The sequence below is a fragment of the Gadus chalcogrammus genome, chromosome 5, assembly GCF_026213295.1.
Source record: "Gadus chalcogrammus isolate NIFS_2021 chromosome 5, NIFS_Gcha_1.0, whole genome shotgun sequence".
NCBI lineage: Eukaryota > Metazoa > Chordata > Actinopteri > Gadiformes > Gadidae > Gadus > Gadus chalcogrammus.
The window spans coordinates 22,832,933-22,853,661 of NC_079416.1; the positions used below are offsets into that span (position 1 = coordinate 22,832,933).

Consider the following 20,729-nt stretch of genomic DNA (forward strand, 5'->3'; position numbering starts at 1 on the left):
TGTGTCTTTGGCATCTATCGCAGGAGATTCTGCTAGAACATAGGACTGCTGGATCTTAAATTAGACCAGACCATAACAGTCAGTCCAGTCGCACCAGACCTGACCAGTCACTTCTGACCAGACCAGTCACCTCTGACCAGATCAGTTGAACCAGACACCCCAGGCCGTTCCCAGCAGACCTATGCAATATTGGCTGTTCAAATATCGTCCAAACATTTACATATGTTTTGTGTGAGAAATGGGTATTCATTTATATCAACATCGTCCAACAATTCAAGTCCATTTTATTATTATTATTATTGTTTCTGGGATATCTCGGCTCATTCCAGTAAAAGAAAGTATCACAGAGTAAGAATCAAACTGGACTAAATATATCTATCTATCCATATCTACAAATGGGGGGCCTATGATAGGGACACGTCAGTCCAACCTCCCCCACTGGTCCAACCTGCTGTTGCGCGGTGTGGCCGCCGGGGGCAGCAGAGCGCTGTTTACAGCACGAGTCCTTCTGCTGCCATGGAAGTCCATTAACGGTTGGAAGCTGCTTATCATATTTTTAGATTTCCCTCTATATACATTTATGTATATTTATATAACACATAAATATATCGATATAAATAGATCTATACACATATATTTACAAAGTTTCCCAAAGTTGCAAGTGGACTGATTCCGCGTCCTTTAGATGATATCTAATAACTTGATGCACTCTGGCGACGACTTGTTGATATGAGGAAAGTGGGACAGAGTTGGTAGCAGCCTACGCTAGCACTGGAAGCTAATTGGCTAACGCTAGCAGTAGAAGCTAACTGGCTAGCGCCAGAAGTAGAAGCTGGGGGGTTAGCGGCTAGGTGGCTAACGAGGTCCAGCCCTCTCGTTGTTTACCACGAGCTGCGCTGCTGTCACTCGGCTCGCCGTCCTGGACCAGGACTAAGGACCAGACTCACACTGGAGCTCTCCTGTGGGTAGTAGGAGTACTAGTAGTGGTACTCGTAGCAGAAGTACTAGTGGTAGTAGTAGTGAACTAGTGGTAAACAAGTAGTAAACTAGCAAGATGTCTACAGAGGTCGAGGGTAACTCGGGGCTGACGACTGGCGTGGAGAGCCACCAAAACAAGTCAGAAGAACAAGTCCATCTGGCCGCAGAGCAGAGCCAGAAGCACCAGGACCGAGCCCCGGACGGACCCGGTTGTTCGGGCAGCCCGGTGGACCTGAACAAGAGATGCAAAGAGAACGACAAGGAGAACGAGCAGAACCCTCGCAGTGGAAACGTGGAGGTCGGAGAGACTGCGAGGGAGAAGGTCCTGGACGCTCCTCCGCCCAAAGTGAACGCATGGGCTAAGAGGACCCCGGGCCGGGTCCCCCATAACCCCGCTACCCTCGGTCCGCATGAAAAGGGTAATGATCCATGTATTTAAAAATAGCATTGATGAGTAAGCCTTATTGGTAACCGAGCCAGCTGGCACCCTCTCCCGCATGGCGGGGTTGGGACTCCCCGATGGAACTGTTTAATATGTGGACCTGCAGTGGGTCTGGGGCCTGGGGGCTTTGGAGGATTTGGGGGCTTTTGAGAAGCTTGGGGCCTGGGGGCTTTGGAGGAGCTGAGGACCTAAAGTCAGTAGGGTGTTGGGTGAGCGATCTGCTCCCATCCCCCTCCGCTCCAGTTGCAGCGGAACACGTGGGGATTGCTGACAAGTGCTACTGCTTTAGCTTCAAGTGCTACATATTTAGCTAGTGGCTACTGGCAGCTCCCCTCCTTCTGGGCTCCCTTCTCCTAAAAGGTCTGAAGCCAACCACCAAGCTCCCGTATAGGACAAAGTGGCAGGCACGCCGCCCCGAGTCGACCCGCTGCTGGGTGGCTGGTGCGGAGCCTGGCTGCTAAGCAGTAGCGGTGGGAGACACGTGTTCTACCCATAATACAGCCATGGTGCTGCCGACCAATGACCTGCCCGTCTGCACTACCTCCCCCGCCAGCCAGGGCAGGTGTTTAAAGTCAACTTCAACAACGCGTAATAACACGTTGTATTGGTGGATGTGTAATGGATCAGGAATTAATTGTACTTTCAGCAAAACGAGGAATTATAGTTGATCTACTATGAAGTTGAGGCAAACCTACAGGACTGTGTGTAATGTGTAGTGGGTGGGTGGTTTAGCTTCTTATCAGGGTGGCCAGTCTCTGTTGACTGATAGAGCCACTCCCTCTACCTCAGTTGCTGCAGCTAACTCACAGCTAGCAGGTCCAAACAGCTACTACTTTACGCTGTAGGGCAAATACAAGAATCCATCTGCAGATAAGCAGACCGTTGAGTGCGATGAGGCCCTGGTCAACGGTGCCAGACGTGTTTCCTCAGGCTTGTTTGTCATGAAGTGTCATGTCTTGATTGGTGTCGTCTCCCCAGATCAACAGAGCCCCCTTAAAGTGGTCCGTGCAGCCAAACCCAGGACCAGGAAGTCCAGTAAGGTAAAAGTCCTTCACTTGGCATCTGTGACCATCTCGGCGCCAGACAGTACAGTACATACATCAGTTCTCACCGCCTGTCCATGTTAAGGGAAACCCCCAAAGGACTTGTTTTATGTGAAATCTTTTCTCCGTCCCACCGTGTTTGTGAACATTTCCTTGTTAGGGTTGACTAAAATATATAAAGTTGTACAACAGGATATTTTCTGTAAAATACAAGGGCTCCCCTCATCTGGTGAGCTGTGTCCCGGCTGGCCTGAGTGTGGCCCATCATGAGCACTAGCAAGCTCCTGAAGAACCAGTGGAAGTTCTGCTAACTAACTGATCAACTTTGAGAACACCGTCCCTCGTACACGGAAACAACTGAACATGAGGGAACTTCAAGATAGCATATAACCAAGAAGTTATCCCCCCCACCCCCCAAGTCTGATCCCACCCCTCTCAGTCTCTACCCCCCCCCCCCAGTACCCCCCTCTCAGTCTGCACCCCCCCTCTCAGTCTGTACCCCCCCAGTCTGTAACCCCCCCTCTCAGTCTGCACCCCCCTCTCAGTCTCTACCCCCCCCAGTCTGCAACCCCCCCTCTCAGTCTGTACCCCCCCCAGTCTGCAACCCCCCCTCTCAGTCTGTACCCCCCCCAGTCTGTAACCCCCCCTCTCAGTCTGTACCCCCCCCAGTCTGCAACCCCCCCTCTCAGTCTGTACCCCCCCCCCCAGTCTGCAACCCCCCCTCTCAGTCTGCACCCCCCTCTCAGTCTGCAGCCCCCCCCAGTCTGCAACCCCCCCTCTCAGTCTGTACCCCCCCCCCCCCTGATATTTGACATCCTTAACTTCTGTATTGTTTGTGTTAATCTCTTCCAGTCTGGGGACTTCAGTGACATCACAAACTGGCCCACCCCTGGGGAGCTGGTCAAAGAGGTGAGGCCTTCCACTTGATGAGTCGAACTTGAGTATGGTGAAGAGTTTGAAGCTGTTGTTGTGCCTCACTGGCGTCAGCCTTCAGCCTCTGATGCTCCCGGTCTATCGATCCCCGGAGGCGGTCTAGTTCAGGCTTATGGCGCGTTTCCACCGGCGGCTGCGCTTCGGCGCAGCACGCCTTGGCCCAGTAGTGAAGGTGCGCTTTAGCCCAGCTAAGTTACGCATCGCGTTTCCACCGCCGATTGTACCCTTATGGTAGGGCAGGGTTTTAAGCCGGATGGCGAAAGCCGCGGCAGCTACGTCAGCAATCGTGACCTGATAGCAGCTCGACACAGTGTAGTCTGCAAATAAATCCAAGGAAAATAAGAACGCGACGCAATGAACAAAGAGCAACAATTTAGGACGTCCAAGAAGGACGGCAAACTTTTGCTCGACATTTTCTTCAATATACAAAGCCTCCGCCGTTGTCCAGAAATATCTCGCAGGTACTTTGTTTGTTATTATCCCCCTGTCGCACGGAAGCGTCGATTCTGTCGACCAATCAACGGACGGCGTGTGTAGGTCGAACTTGTTGGCACCCTTTCAGGCGTCTCAGGACACCAACGGGGGGGTACTGCGGGATGAGTACGGCTCAGGCCGGACCCCGCCCACTTTTGGCGGTGAGAACACGAACCGTGCCGCACCTTTGCATACCAAACCCGAACACGCTGTTGGAAACGCGCCATAAGTCTCCTATCAGTACCAGAGGGCTAGTCCTCGGCCTGACCGGCTCATGTTCCTTCTTCCATCTCCTGGTTGCTAATTGGTTGAGGTCTGAATGAAGTAATCCAATCAGCTGCCCCGCCCTGCCAGACCCAGAGCACCTCCCCCAACACGGAGGAGAAGAAGCCGGCTCCTGCCCGGCGGGAGAAGGAGAAGAGAAAGGGCGACCAGGAGGAGAAGGGGGGAGAGCAGGAGGAGCAGAAGACAGACGGCGACTCCAAGGCGAACCAGGAGGCCCCGCGGGAGGCTGACAAGGCCCCCGCCGTACCCAGGGACAAAGAGCCTGAGGTGGGCCTGGACCCCAAGACCACTGCCCTGAGGAAGAGAGGAGGTATGGATCACTATTCTCACTCTCCTGTACGTAATCACACTCCTGTACATCGTCACTCTCGTACATGTCACTCTCCTGTACATTATCACTTTCCTGTACATGTCACTCTCCTGTACGTTATCACTCTCATATGTTATCACTCCTGTACATGCCACTCTCCTGTACGCTCCTGTTTTCTGCTTTCATATATTTAGATAAAATAGTAACACTCTTCTTTCGTTACAAAGTAGCCGGTAACGCATTGCTATATCATTTTGGTCATATGTTAATTATTGCGGCACGGAATGGTCACATGATATCCTGTATTCTTATTATGATCAACGCATGATGTCCTGTGTTTTTCTTCTTATGAACATTACCACCTCACCGCAAGCCCCTTTGTTCGTTGACTTCTGATTCTGACTCCATCAGTGTTCAGGACTCTAATGTGTATCGTTTGTTGTGCTCATCACCATCACTAACTCAAAGACTATGCCCCTCCCCCTCTACCATCAAGTTTACGTTTTTAAAATGATGGAAGGACATCCAGTGTGAAAGCGGTTTCTCCCATCCAGAGTGAAAGTGGTGCCCTTTTTAAAAAGGAATTTATGTGAAAATGGACTGAAGTGGATGTTTATTCTTGAGTGTAAACTGTTTACTCTAACAGGGAATTGAAATCGGTGGGATAACTTTAAAAAGGTATTTAAGTGAAAAGGGTTTCTTTGATCTGGAGTGAAAGCGGTTTCTCTAATCCAGAGTGAAAGTGCTTTGGGAGAACTCTCCCTCACCTGGTGTTCTCGGTCGCTAGGTAACAAACATAAGTGGGTCTCCCTGGCTGTGGAGGAAGTGATTGGGGATGGAGCCTGCGACCCCAGCCTGACAAACCCCGCCCACGAGTCACCTGACACCCCATCAGCTAACCACACGCTCCATAGTAACAGGGCGCATGATAGCAACAGGAGTAAGTTGGCAGTTACTCTCTATCTCTCTCTCTCTCTCGCTCTCTCCCCCCCCCCCCCCCCTGGGTGAAACAGGAAACGGGCTCTCCTGTTTCTCATGCTGTCACCAGACCGCCTGTATACATTTACGTACATCTCTCTCATGGCCTTCATCATCATCGGCATGGTAACCAGAGGCGGTTGTCTTCCCACCAGGCTGGAGGCGGGACAGGGACCCCGGCGAGGACGCCGCGCGCGGCACACTGCGAGGCGGCAGGGTCAAAGGTCGCGGCCGCGGGAGAGGTCGCGGACGAGGTATGTGAACGTGTGACCTTAGGGTTAGTAGCATTAAAGCTGCAGACTTTAATTGCATCTAGCGAAACGGAATATAATGTTCGGAAGTATGTTTTCATTGATGTATAATCCATGAAGCATAATAATAGCACTAGCTGATTTAAAACGATAGGATTACTTACTTTTTTATTTTTTTCGGTCAGTTGGTTGCGATCTGCACAACCACCGCTAGAGGTCACTCAATTCTGCACATGGCCGCTTTAGTTGCATTTAATCTTTGACACTATAAGATTGTTGATAAATCATTAAAACTAATAACCCTGTACCGGGATAAAGTACCCGGACTGTTGAACTGGAAAACCAGACTGTTGACTTGACCTGGAACACCAGACTGTTGACCTGACCTGGAACACCAGACTGTTGACCTGACCTGGAACACCAGACTGTTGACTTGACCTGGAACACCAGACTGTTGCCCTGACCTGGAACACCAGACTGTTGACTTGACCTGGAACACCAGACTGTTAACCTGACCTGGAACACCAGACTGTTGACCTGACCTGGAACACCAGACTGTTGACCTGACCTGGAACACCAGACAGTTGACCAGACCTGGAACACCAGACCTGGAACACCAGACCTGGAACACCAGACCGTTGACCTGACCTGGAACACCAGACCGTTGACTTGACCTGGAACACCAGACTGTTGACTTGACCTGGAACACCAGACCGTTGACCTGACCCTGGAACACCAGACCTGGAACACCAGACCGTTGATCAGACCTTGAACAGCAGACCTGGAACAGCAGACCTGGAACACGCACCGTAGACCAGACCTGGAACACCAGACACCTCCCCTGCCCCCCCCCCCCAGCTTATGGCTAAGGTGCTTCTGTTGTGGAGCTCTGCAGAGTCCAGTAATGCTTGCGTTTTCTCTGCAGGACGTTTTGAGTATGGCCAGAGCTCCAAAGAGGGTCCGGACGGCGCCCTCCAACCGGGGGTCCAGGGCGCCAACATGGTGTACTACTACGACAACGGCAGCAAGGTCCAGATGTACACCGTGGACGAGAAGCTCCTCAAGGAATACGTCAAGCGCCAAATGTGAGCCTTCAGCTAACCACTAGCCTTCAGCTAACCACTAGCCTGTACACCAGGAGCAGTTAACCACTAGCCTTAATGCTGCAAGTAGCTAACCACTAGCCTTCAGCTAACCACTAGCCTGTACATCAGGAGCAGTTAACCACTAGCCTTAATGCTGCAAGTAGCTAACCACTAGCCTTCAGCTAACTACTAGCCTGAACACCAGGAGCAGTTAACCACTAGCCTTAATGCTGCAAGTAGCTAACCACTAGCCTTCAGCTAACTACTAGCCTGTACATCAGGAGCAGTTAACCACTAGCCTTAATGCTGCAAGTAGCTAACCACTAGCCTTCAGCTAACTACTAGCCTGAACACCAGGAGCAGTTAACCACTAGCCTTAATGCTGCAAGTAGCTAACCACTAGCCTTCAGCTAACTACTAGCCTGTACATCAGGAGCAGTTAACCACTAGCCTTAATGCTGCAAGTAGCTAACCACTAGCCTTCAGCTAACCACTAGCCTGTACATCAGGAGCAGTTAACCACTAGCCTTAATGCTGCAAGTAGCTAACCACTAGCCTTCAGCTAACTACTAGCCTGTACATCAGGAGCAGTTAACCACTAGCCTTAATGCTGCAAGTAGCTAACCACTAGCCTTCAGCTAACTACTAGCCTGTACATCAGGAGCAGTTAACCACTAGCCTTAATGCTGCAAGTAGCTAACCACTAGCCTTCAGCTAACCACTAGCCTGAACACCAGGAGCAGTTAACCACTAGCCTTAATGCTGCGTGTAGCTAACCGTTAGCCTTAAGCTAATCGTTAGCCTTAAGCTAACTACCAGGCTTCAGCTAGCCACTAGCCTTCAGCTAACTACTAGCCATAATGCCAGGAGCAGCTAACCACTAGCCTTAATGATAGAAGCAGATAACCACTAGCCAAAATGCCAAGAGCAGCTAACCACTAGCCTTCAAGTAACCACTTGCCTTGATGCTAGTTATGTATGAAATATAACCGATGGCTAGGGCTGTGTTTGATACATCAATGTGTTCCGTTCCTGCCACTGACCCGTCTTTGTTCTGCCTGTTTTCTGGTGGGGTCAGTGAGTACTACTTCAGCCTCCACAACCTGGAGCGAGACTTCTTCCTGCGGCGGAAGATGGACGCCCAGGGCTACCTGCCCGTCTCGCTGATCGCTGGCTTCCACCGGGTCCAGGCCCTGACCACTGACCTCAGCCTCATCATGGAGGTACGTCCTCCAAGTGTCTCCTCGACACTGTCCCCGCAACACAGTGTCCCCTAAAGTTTAGGGGACACTGTGTTTATGGGACAGTGTGTTGTGGGGACAGTGTAGTGTGTTTAGGGCCTTAACACACTGTCCCCTAAACACCCTTTACCCTAAACACACCACACTGTCCCCAAAACACACCACACTGTTCCATAAACACGCTGTCTTCTCAAAACACTAAGCTGTCCCCACAACCCAATGGCCTCTCAACACACTACACTGTCCCCAAAACACACCACACGGTCCGCTAAACACACTTCCCTGTCCTCCTCTAAATGTGTGTGTGAGCGTATCTGGATTTGAATTTCAACGTAATCAACGTCCCCACGTCGAAGTTTTTGACGTTGAATCTTTGATTTTGAATTTTTTAACATTGAAAAATAAAACTGAATAGGAGTTCAATTCAAATCCAAATACGTTATTTCAATGCATAAATATTCAGTGCTTAGAGTTCAATGGCTTTTTATTTCAAAATCCGAATCACAGATTTACTTCCATAGAAGTGACTCAAACATTTGGTGGTTGAGAGGGCGTTTCGGTTTCCACCATAGGTTTCTACAGGAAAAAATCTGTGGGGGTGGGGGAATCTAAGACAGATACCTGTGTATTGTTTATCATATGCGGCAAGAGTGTAACGTTTTCAACTCTGTTCCTTGGTAGCACCTACTTACAGTAAAAATCACTTCTGATGGAGAAATCGATGTGTATGAAAAACACTTTTTGTATCTATTGTTACTATTATATTGTTTAAAATGTACGCATATGTTAAAAATATAAATAGTGTATAAAAAGTGGCTGGTAAAAAAGATGAGTGGCTGGTAGATTTTTAAATCTACCTGCCACATTGGCTGGTGGGCAAAAAAGTAAATTTCCATCCCTGGTGTGTGTGTAGGCTCTAAGGAGTAGTGACGAGGTGGAAGTGGCGATCGACCGGGTGCGCTGTAAGGTGGACCCCGAGCGTTGGCCCATCCCCGGGTCCATGGTCGTCGGGTCCCCCCACACCGACTTCACCCAGCTCATCCACTGCCCCGAGTTCATCCCCGGCCAGGCCTTCACCCCATCTACAGCCGGTTAGTGAGGACCATGAGGTTACACTAGTGGTTAGTGAGGACCATGAGGTTACACTAGTGGTAAGTGAGGACCATGAGGTTACACTAGTGGTTAGTGAGGACCATGAGGTTACACTAATGGTTAGTGAGGACCATGAGGTTACACTAGTGGTTAGTGAGGACCATGAGGTTACACTAGTGGTTAGTGAGGACCATGAGGTTACACTAGTGGTTAGTGAGGACCATGAGGTTACACTAGTGGTTAGTGAGGACCAAGAGGTTACACTAGTGGTTAGTGAGGACCATGAGGTTACACTAGTGGTTAGTGAGGACCATGAGGTTACACTAATGGTTAGTGAGGACCATGAGGTTACACTAGTGGTTAGTGAGGACCATGAGGTTACACTAGTGGTTACTGAGGACCATGAGGTTAACCTGCTGGTTAGTGAGGACCGTCGGGTTATACTGCTGGTTAGTGAGGACCATCGGGTGACTGCTGGTTAGTGAGGACCGTCGGGTTAACCTGCTGGTTAGTGAGGACCATGAGGTTACACTAGTGGTTAGTGAGGACCGTCGGGTTATACTGCTGGTTAGTGAGGACCATCGGGTAACACTGCTGGTTTGTGAGGACCTTCAAGTTAACCTGCTGGTTAGTGAGGACCATCGGGTTACCCTAGTGGTTAGTGAGGACCATCGTGGTTAGTGAGGATAACCAGGTTAACCTGCTGGTTAGTGAGGACCATCGGGTTACACTGCTGGTTAGTGAGGACCATGAGGTCACCCTGCTGGTTAGTGAGGACCACTGCTGGTTAGTGAGGTCAGTCGAGTTAAACTGCTGGTTAGTGAGGACCATCGGGTTACCCTGCTGGTTAGTGAGGTCCGTCGGGTTACCCTGCTGGTTAGTAGGTTGTGTTGACGCCACGACAGGTCCGGTGGGTTCTAATCGGTTCTACTCCCATCTGACAGAAGGACCAGTGGATCCGGAGGTCAGCAGCCCCCCTGGTTCAGCCACGCCCACAGCTCTAGCCACGCCCACAGCTCTAGCCACGCCCACAGCTCTAGCCACGCCCACAACTATAGCCACGCCCACAACTCTAGCCACGCCCACAGGTCAAGCCACGCCCACCCTGGACCCTCCGGCCTCCGACACGGACGCCTGGATCCAGGTGGAGAAACGCCAGCGCCAGTCGACAGGACGCAACAAGGTACTGCCTGGTCACCTGACCCTGGTCAACTGACCTCTGACCTGGTCACCTGACCTCTGACCTGGTCACCCCCGCTCCTCATGGTTCTTTGATCTCTTCCAGGAGACCCCCCCCGCCCCCGGGCCCCCCCCGCCCCCCCCCCAGGAGGAGCTGGACTTCCTGTTCGACGAGGAGATGGAGCAGATGGCACCGAGGAAGAACACCTTCACCGATTGGTCGGACGAGGACTCCGACTACGAGCTGGACGACAACGACGTCAACAAGATCCTGATCGTCACGCAGACGCCCCCCCACCTGCGGAAACACCCCGGGGGGGATCGCACCGGCAACCACGAGTCCCGCGCCAAGATCACCATGGACCTGGCCCAGACCATCAACGACGGCCTGTACTACTACGAGCAGGACCTGTGGAGCGGCCCCGAGCCCGAGCCCTGCCAGGTGGGGCTCTACCGCTGGGGCTACCGGCTGGTGGTTACCGGCTGGTGTTTTACCTGCTCTTGTTTACCTCCTCTTGTTTTTCTGCTCTGGTTAATCAGCTGACTATCTGCTCTGGTTTATCAGCTGCTTACCTGCTCTTGTTTACCTGCTCTTGTTTACCTGCTGTCTACGTGTTTGGAGACACTGATTCTTATTTTCCTGGACTTATTCAGCAGTCAGAACATGCTAGTGGATATGATCCTCCGTTAGACGCCACTGCGCTCCCCACAGGGCAGCTCTATCAGGGTCAGGGGGCGCAGGAGGTCCCCCTGTTCCCAGCACAGGGGGACCCGCCCACTATCTGAGGCTGCACCGTGCTGTCAGCGCAATCAGAGCTCAAAGGTCCCCGAGCCGAGAACCACTGCACCTGAACACACACACACGCAGGCACGCGCACACGCACACAGAGGACGACCTTGGCCTTTGTGCTGACGTGTAAGTCAACACAAAGTCTCAGCTGATCCGTCAGCTAACTGCTAGCCCCTCGGCTAACTACTAGCCCCCTCAACTACCTGCTAAGCCGTCAGCTAACTGCTAACTAGGCAGAATGGCCCTTAGATTACGGTTCAACCGTGAACTGACTTGTGTGTGTGTGTGTGTGTGTGTGTTCTAGCAGGAAGTAGGGAGCTACAAGAAGATCAGTGTCATCAGTCAAGATGAGTTCGAGACCCTCGCCCCAAAACCCCCTGTGGACCCCAACCAAGAAGTTCCACAGATTCCAAGTTCAGGTAATCTATAAACATCTCTATACAGAATATATATACGCATTTCTATAGACATCTCTATATATCTCCATCTCTATATACCTCTATTGACATCTCTATATATATATATATATATTAGTGCTGTCAAGCGATTAAAATATTTAATCGCATTAATGTCATGGTTAACTCACAATTAATCGCGATTAATCGCAATTGTTTTTAATATGCTAAATATCCCTTGATTTCTTTGTCCCATTAATTGTTCTCATTTTAATGCTCTTGTCAACATGGAGAAGTGCATCGGCTTGCCTTGTGCAAATGTTTTTCTATTGATAACAACATTGGCATATAATGATCAAAACAGGACAATCCAAAACGAAGCCTATAGTGCAATTAAACGATGAACATACAAACATACTGCCTTGAGCATAGCAGTCAGGCTACTGCTTCTTTGTTTGGAGCCAAAGGAAAAAAATAAATATATTGCGTTAATCGCGCGATAAAAAATGTTACGCCGTTAAAATTGATTTGCGTTAACGCCGTTAATAACGCTTTTAACTGACAGCACTAATATATATATATATATATATATATATATATTAGACATCTCTATAGGTCTCTGTTTACATTTCTTTATCTATACACATCTCTTTAAGCATGTATATGTCTCTATCCAAATCTCTATATATCTCTACACACATCTCTGTAGAAATCTCATCTCTATTGACATCTCTATATATCTATACACATCTCTATAAATCTCTCTATATCCAAGTTAAAATGAAGACTTTGTAACTTAAGTGATCATAATGATAAAAGTGTTTTCTACATTGTGCAAAGTTTAGATGAGATGCACAGCAACACTAGCGCTATTCAAGAGGGTGCGAAGGAAATGCACTCTGCTTGTAGAAAGTCAATCAAAGCGTAATTGGAGTATATTCCCCATTTAGCGGCCGGTTATAATTAGAAGGAATTGGATTTAGGAGGAAGATGGAGAGTTGGTTCGGGATATTCATGTCATTAAATTGGTACTGTATTCATGTTATTATACTGGTACTGTATTCATGTTATACTGGTACTGTATTCATGTTATTATACTGGTACTGTATTCATGTTATTATACTGGTACTGTATTCATGTTTTGTTAGTAGTATATTAATGTTGATCTAGTATTCTGTTGTCTCAATGGTATTACTGGTTTTATAGTGTTGTGGTCCTTTCGGTATTTTGGTGTTGTGGTCTTACTGGTTTTATAGTGTTGTGGTCTTACTGGTATTCTAGTGTTGTGGTCTTACTGGTATTCTAGTGTTGTGCTCTTAATGGTTTTATAGTGTTGTGGTCTTACTGGTTTTATAGTGTTGTGGTCTTACTGGTATTCTAGTGTTGTGCTCTTAATGGTTTTATAGTGTTGTGGTCTTACTGGTTTTATAGTGTTGTGGTCTTACTGGTATTCTATTGTTGTGGTCTTACTGGTATTCTATTGTTGTGGTCTTACTGGTATTCTAGTGTTGTGGTCTTACTGGTATTCTAGTGTTGTGGTCTTACTGGTATTCTAGTGTTGTGGTCTTACTGGTATTCTAGTGTTGTGGTCTTACTGGTATTCTAGTGTTGTGGTCTTACTGGTATTCTAGTGTTGTGGTCTTACTGGTATTCTAGTGTTGTGGTCTTACTGGTATTCTAGTGTTGTGGTCTTACTGGTATTCTAGTGTTGTGGTCTTACTGGTATTCTAGTGTTGTGGTCTTACTGGTATTCTAGTGTTGTGGTCTTACTGGTATTCTAGTGTTGTGGTCTCACTGGTATTCTAGTGTTGTGGTCTTACTGGTATTCTAGTGTTGTGGTCTCACTGGTATTCTAGTGTTGTGGTCTTACTGGTATTCTAGTGTTGTGGTCTTACTGGTATTCTAGTGTTGTGGTCTCACTGGTATTCTAGTGTTGTGGTCTCACTGGTATTCTAGTGTTGTGGTCTTACTGGTATTCTAGTGTTGTGGTCGTACTGGTATTCTAGTGTTGTGGTCTCACTGGTATTCTAGTGTTGTGGTCTCACTGGTATTCTAGTGTTGTGGTCTCACTGGTATTCTAGTGTTGTGGTCTCACTGGTATTCTAGTGTTGTGGTCTCACTGGTATTCTAGTGTTGTGGTCGTACTGGTATTCTAGTGTTGTGGTCTTACTGGTATTCTAGTGTTGTGGTCTTACTGGTATTCTAGTGTTGTGGTCTCACTGGTATTCTAGTGTTGTGGTCGTACTGGTATTCTAGTGTTGTGGTCTTACTGGTATTCTAGTGTTGTGGTCTTACTGGTATTCTAGTGTTGTGGTCTTACTGGTATTCTAGTGTTGTGGTCTCACTGGTATTCTAGTGTTGTGGTCTTACTGGTATTCTATTGTTGTGGTCGTACTGGTATTCTAGTGTTGTGGTCTTACTGGTATTCTAGTGTTGTGGTCTTTCTGGTATTCTAGTGTTGTGGTCTCACTGGTATTCTAGTGTTGTGGTCGTACTGGTATTCTAGTGTTGTGGTCTCACTGGTATTCTAGTGTTGTGGTCTCACTGGTATTCTAGTGTTGTGGTCTCACTGGTATTCTAGTGTCGTCTTACTGGTCTGTCTCTGGTTCCAGTGGACGTGTCTCCGGTTCCAGTGGAGGTCCAGGACCTGGCCCAGTCCCTGCCCGCCAGTGTCCCCCAGTCCCCCAGAGACCTGCAGGCCAGGACCCCGAGGACCCCCAAGACCCCCCGGACCCCCGGCCGCCTGGACCTCAACAAGACCCCCCGCTTCTACCCGGTCATCAAGGGGAGCGCCGAGGTGGACGGACAGGTGAGGCTCTCCTCCTCCTCCTCGTCCTCCTCGTCCTCCTCCTCCTGCTCCTCTTCTCTCTGCTCCTCCTCCTCCTCCTCCTCCTCCTCTCTGCTGCTCCTCCTCCTCCTCCTCCTGCTCCTCCTCTCTCTGCTCCTCCTCTCTCTGCTCCTCCTCTCTCTGCTCCTCCTCCTCCTCTCTCTGCTCCTCCTCTCTCTGCTCCTCCTCTCTGCTGTGCTCCTCTTTCCTCCTCTCTCTGCTCCTCCTCTCTGCTGTGCTCCTCTTTCCTCCTCCCTGCTCCTCCTCCTCCTCCTCTCTGCTCCTCCTCCTCCTCTCTCCTCCTCCTCCCCAGTACCATGAGTCAGGGCTGTGGGTTTGATCCCAGTACCAGTACCAGTACCATGAGTCAGGGCTGTGGGTTTGATCCCAGTACCAGTACCAGTACCATGAGTCAGGGCTGTGGGTTTGATCCCAGTACCAGTACCATGAGTCAGGGCTGTGGGTTTGATCCCAGTACCAGTACCATGAGTCAGGGCTGTGGGTTTGATCCCAGTACCAGTACCAGTACCATGAGTCAGGGTTGTGGGTTTGATCCCAGTACCAGTACCAGTACCATGAGTCAGGACATGTTGTTCTTCTGCCCCAGACGCCCCGCAAGAAGAAGACCCGCCACAGCTCCAACCCGCCGCACGAGCAGCATGTGGGCTGGATCATGGACTCACAGGACCACCGGCCGCGATCCACCTCCATCAGGTCAGACACCACCCCCACCCTAACCCCTAACCCCCACCCTGACCCCCACCCTCACCCCCACCCTCACCCAGGACCACCGGCCGCGCTCCACCTCCATCAGGTCAGACATCACCCCCACCCTAACCCCCACCCCCCACCCTCACCCAGGACCACCAGCCGCACTCCACCTCCATCAGGTCAGACACCACCCTGACCCCCACCCTGACCCCCACCCCCCCCTAACCCCCACCCCCCCCTAACCCCCACCCTGACCCCCACCCCCCCTAACCCCCACCCTGACCCTGACCACAGGCCACAGCCCCCGCTCCGCCTCCATCAGGTCAGACCTCCACCCCCCACAGCGGCTGTAGTGTGACTGACCGTCCCTCCCCCCTCCTCCCCCAGCAGCTCCACCGCCTCCCCCTCGGAGGGCCCGGCCCCCCTGGGCTGCACCCCCCACTCCCTCCCCAAGTTCCTGCACCCGTCCAACGAGCTGCTGCGGGACCAGGGCTTCACCCAGCAGGGCTACCACAAGTACCGCCGACGCTGCCTCTCTGGTAACGCCGCCCTGTGTGTGTGTGTGTGTGTGTGTGTGTGTGTGTGTGTGTGTGTGTGTGTGTGTGTGTGTGTGTGTGTGTGTGTGTGTGTGTGTGTGTGTGTGTGTGTGTGTGTGTGTGTGTGTGTGTGTGATATCACGTGTGTGTGTGTGTGTGTCATATCACGTGTGTGTGTGTCATATCACGTGTTGTGTTTCATATCACGTGTGTGTGTCATATCACGTGTGTGTGTCATATCACGTGTGTGTGTCATATCACATGTTGTGTTTCATATCACGTGTGTGTGTGTGTGTGATATCACATGTCGTGTGTCCTATCACGTGTGTGTCTGTCATATCACATGTTGTGTGTCCTATCACAGGTTGTGTGTTACTGTGTGTCATACATATCACGTGTGTGTGTGTGTGTCATATCACAATTTGTGTTTCATACATCATGCACTAGGTCAATGGAACTACACTACCCTTAATGCACTAGGTTATGGAACTACACTACCCATCATGCACTAAGTCATGGAACTACACTCCCCATCATGCACTAGGTCAATGGAACTACACTACCCATCATGCACTAGGTTAATTGAACTACACTACCCATCATGCACTAGGTTAATTGAACTACACTACCCATCATGCACTAGGTTAATTGAACGACCCTATCCATCATGCACTAGGTTAATTGAACTACCCTACCCATCATGCACTAGGTTAATTGAACTACCCTACCCATCATGCACTAGGTTAATTGAACTACCCTACCCATCATGCACTAGGTTAATTGAACTACCCTACCCATCATGCACTAGGTTAATGGAACTAATGCTGTAATCCATTTGGATGGTACGTTGGTACAACTTAACATTGTATTGCATGCACAATAAGACCGTGCAATGCATAAATTGGTCACCGGCATAAAGTAGCAATTTAATCAAGTGTGTTAAAGCATACATTAAAATGACCAACGTGATACAAATACAAAGAAAATAAATCTCTTTACGGGCGCAGCCATTTTTGTTGACGAGCCGTACGTTCAGCCTCACTGAACTCGCTCTACTCAAAGCGACGAGATACTACGACCAAAAGGGGGCGTGCCTCAGTGAAATGCCACAAGAAAGGAGATTTGCAACTCACAGCTTGCATGGACCGGCGTACCATCCAAATGGATTACAGCATAAGTTACCAATCAGGCACGAAGTTAATGGAATTACACTACCCATCATGCACTAGGATAATGGTCCAGGTCAACTCTGACGAGCCTGCTGTGTTTCTATTGGTCCAGAGAGGAAGCGTGTTGGCGCGGGCCAATCCCAGGAGATGAACACTCTGTTCCGCTTCTGGTCCTTCTTCCTGAGGGACAACTTCAACCGACGCATGTACGAGGAGTTCAAACTGCTGGCCGTGGAGGACGCCAGAGACAACTACAGGTACCTCTGCCGCTCTCTCCGCACCTGCCTTCTGATTGGCTCGAAGCGTCGGCCCTCCCCACTGAGGGCATGCTCCCTTGAGACCACTCGGACAAGGTGCTCCATGCACCCTCCGCCAACGACGTGGGCTCCATCCCTAAAGCCCTTCACCTCAAGAACAGAGGACTACAGCATTATGTCGCTCTTCCCCTAAAGCCTGACAAAGGACGCCCTGTTCCCCCGGCGGGGAATCTTATGTGGGTGGGGTGGAGCTGGGTGGGGTGGAGCTGGGTGGGGTGGGGTAGAGCTGGGTGGGGTGGAGCTGGGTGGGGTGGAGCCGGGTGGGGTGGAGCCGGGTGGGGTGGAGCCGGGTGGGGTGGAGCCGGGTGGGGTGGAGCCGGGTGGGGTGGAGCCGGGTGGGGTGGAGCCGGGTGGGGTGGAGCCGGGTGGGGTAGAGCTGGGTGTTGCCTCAGGGTAGCGTCTAACTCAACGCTCAGGTATGTCGTTGGGTTGGAGTTGTTGGGACTGCGGGTTGGAGGGCGGGGTAGAGGGCGGGTTGGAGGGCGGGGTAGAGGGCGGGGTAGAGGGTGAGTCTTCTCTGAGCTGTGTTCAACTGGCTTTGCATGCCTTGTGTCTAGGGTGCGGAGAGAACTGCAAGTTCTCACCTTTTGTTACATCCAGATTACCTGGTCACAACTCGACACACCTTGCACTCGTACACACATTGTACACACCTGGTCACACCTGTGCACACCTTGTCCTTGTATACACCTGATCACACCTGTAAACACCTTGTCCTTGTATACACCTGTAAACACCTTGTCCTTGTATACACCTGTAAACACCTTGTCCTTGTATACACCTGGTCACACCTGTACACACCTGGCCACACATGTACACACTTGTTTACCGAGTACACCTGGCAGATGTTTTTGGTGGGACATGGTGATGTATTGGGATGTGTATATAGTTTACTTTGGGGGGTTGTAGACACGTGAGAGCTCAGACTGAGGCTGTGTGTCTGTGTCCTCAGGTACGGCCTGGAGTGTCTGTTCAGGTTCTACAGCTATGGCCTGGAGAAGAGGTTCCGCCAGGATCTGTTCCAGGACTTCCAGGACGAAACCATCAAGGACTTTGAGAAAGGTGAACAGAACATGACGCAGAAGGCGTTCAGTGTGTGGCCCTGTTGTGTGGCCCTGTTGTGTGGCCCTGTTGTGTGGCCCTGTTGTGTAGCCCTGTTGTGTAGCCCTGATGTGTGTGCGAGCTGGTAACCCTGTTTGTGTCGTGTTGTAGGCCAGCTGTACGGTCTGGAGAAGTTCTGGGCCTTCCTGAAGTACTCCCGGAGCCCGAGGCAGCGCCTGGACCCCCGCCTGCAGGAGCACCTGTCCAAGTTCAGCACCCTGGAGGACTTCAGAGTGGTGGTGCGTAGAGGGATATAGGCCTGGCAGGATAATAACCTCATCCACCTACTATCCAGTATATCTACCTACGTGTGATATACCTTATAGTAATGATGTAGCTAAAGGGGTGTTTAAACACCCATTTCAACGGCTCATTTCCCAGATGACTGCGTCATTCCAACCAGAAAGTTTTAACATTATTGCAAGCCTGTTATGGTGACGGGCCTACTTCTGGTAGTCATGGTGAAGGGCCTACTCCTGGTAGTCATGGTGACGGGCCTACTCCTGGTAGTCATGGTGACGGGCCTACTTCTGGTAGTCATGGTGAAGGGCCTACTCCTGGTAGTCATGGTGACGGGCCTACTCCTGGTAGTCATGGTGACGGGCCTACTCCTGGTAGTCATGGTGACGGGCCTACTTCTGGTAGTCATGGTGACGGGCCTACTTCTGGTAGTCATGGTGACGGGCCTACTTTCGGTAGTCATGGTCACAGGCTTGCTGGTTTGCGATGTAATGTTGGTTCAGGTGTGTGTGAGTGTCTTTTGTACCATGTGACCTTTCCTGACCAATCACCTTGTTTTCGCAGCCCGCCACGGGAGAGGAGGGGGGGCGCAGGAGACGCCACTCCTCTTCAGCAGGAGACAATGGCCGCCGCCGCCGCCACCCCTCTAACCCCTCCGCCGCGCCCATGGCAACGCCCATGGCAACGCCCACGGCGACGGCGGACACGCCCACCACTACCGTAGCCGCACCAACCAACACCAAGAAGAGGGCACCCGCTGCCAAGAAGCCCGCGGTGAACAAACAAGTTGACCCTTGACCCAGCCGCAGCAAGCCCTGCTATTGGCCGAGAAATGGAGATCAGGGCCTCTGATTGGAGCATTTCATTTGGAGTGGAGGCAGTCACCTCCACTGCTGTCAACGTTTACAATAAAGTGCATTCCTTGCATTTCAACTCTCGGATGCCGTTTTGGAGACCAGGAGTTCCTGTCTTAGTTCACAGGGATGACCCACAATGAGTTAGCTCTTAGCTTCAGCTCTTAAGCTATGAGCTAGCTAGGACTGAAGCAGCCTGCGGCCTTAACGTAGCGTGTTCCTTAGTCTAGAGCTCAAGTCTGACCTCCGACCTGACAATCATGTCCCCGCTGCAGACGTTTCCAGACGGCTCCACAACCAAAGTGCCATTTTAATTTCCATGCCGTTAGAATCCACCACAGTATTGTTGGTTATTGATTCTTGAGTCTATATGATCTATGAAATTATTGTACACCATTTTAATATGGGATATCTTCCCGGTGACTTGAGCCCGGTTTTACATCGAGAAGTAGAATAATTTATTGTTCATTTCCATTTGTTTGATTAATGGTATAGTCTGAGTCTACCGTTGGATTTTGTTTGAACGCATTTTATGAATTTACTTAAGAAGTCTAAATGTTTTAGCTGCAATCTGGGGTATGTGCTTGAGTATATTTGAGTATATAGTTTCTTAAACAATGATTGATGCTTTTTGCTTTAATAATTAACTGGCCTCAAACTGATTTTCAGAGATTTTAGTGAAGAAAAAATGTACATACTATAAAAAAAAAAATACTATTCATTTATTTAGTTTTGATTTAGATAACGGATTCTTTTGGTAGTTTGGTTTGAGTGTTTTAAAAAAAAATTATGCATGTTAAATCTTTGAAGTTTTTAATTGTAAAATACAAAAAAAAAAAAATACAAAATGACAAGTGATTGTTGACGGCTGTCTTGTGGTCTTTTTGAATTGATTTGTTCCTCTGTGTTGAACCCCATTGAGGACGTGTCGTCTCCTGTGCGGTCCAACCTGATAATCATGTTTACCCTGCAGCCGCTGGGACAGGCCAGGCCCCCGGCTCTCTACAGCCAGCTCAGCAGCATACGCTGCCAGAGGAGGTCGGAGTAAACCTAGAAGAAAAAACGAGTAAAAAGTTCATGTTGTATTTTAAAGCTGCAGTATGGGAATTTCCCGAGCCAGAATCGTGGGTCATTTGCATCCAGAAGGGATTAGAACCTGGCCCCGCCCACCCAGTCGCTCACCTTGCTCTATACACTTTACATTAACGTTATCGTACTCCTCTTCTAGTCAGTACAAATGGCCAACCGTTTCAGTCGTAATATTTGTTCTACCAGTGGTTCGGAAATGGTAATACCGCATCAAACAGCCATTAGCCTAAGGATCAAATGTGCTGCAATTATAGAAATAACTTCACTCCTCCGATATTTGCATCAGGGCTGAGAGACCTGCAGCTTTTTATACACCATGGCTGTGGACGCGCTTTGATGACCCTGTCAGATTGGATGTGCACGCGCTTTGCCGGGCACTGTCTGATTGTCTGTGCACGCGCTTTGCTGG

General features: G+C 50.0%; 1 protein-coding gene across 4 annotated transcripts; it reads left to right on the forward strand.

Annotated features, from left to right (window-relative positions):
• The first annotated feature begins 478 nt into the window (after positions 1–478).
• larp1b (La ribonucleoprotein 1B) lies at positions 479–20,545 on the forward strand. Of its 4 annotated transcripts, none has more exons than XM_056590118.1 (19): positions 479–1,397; positions 2,399–2,460; positions 3,316–3,372; positions 4,225–4,465; positions 5,253–5,405; positions 5,599–5,697; positions 6,620–6,779; positions 7,858–8,002; positions 8,934–9,111; positions 10,057–10,295; positions 10,398–10,733; positions 11,386–11,500; positions 14,089–14,285; positions 14,911–15,017; positions 15,402–15,553; positions 16,832–16,976; positions 17,989–18,098; positions 18,249–18,376; positions 18,942–20,545. In XM_056590118.1, the coding sequence occupies exons 1-19, from the start codon at positions 1,055–1,057 to the stop codon at positions 19,173–19,175; spliced, it is 3,201 nt and encodes a 1,066-aa protein (XP_056446093.1). In that variant the 5' UTR covers positions 479–1,054; the 3' UTR covers positions 19,176–20,545. The 4 variants fall into 4 exon arrangements, with proteins under 4 accessions (XP_056446093.1, XP_056446094.1, XP_056446095.1 ...); XM_056590119.1 differs by having other exon boundaries at positions 15,405–15,553; XM_056590120.1 differs by having other exon boundaries at positions 11,389–11,500.
• The last annotated feature ends 184 nt before the right edge of the window (positions 20,546–20,729 follow it).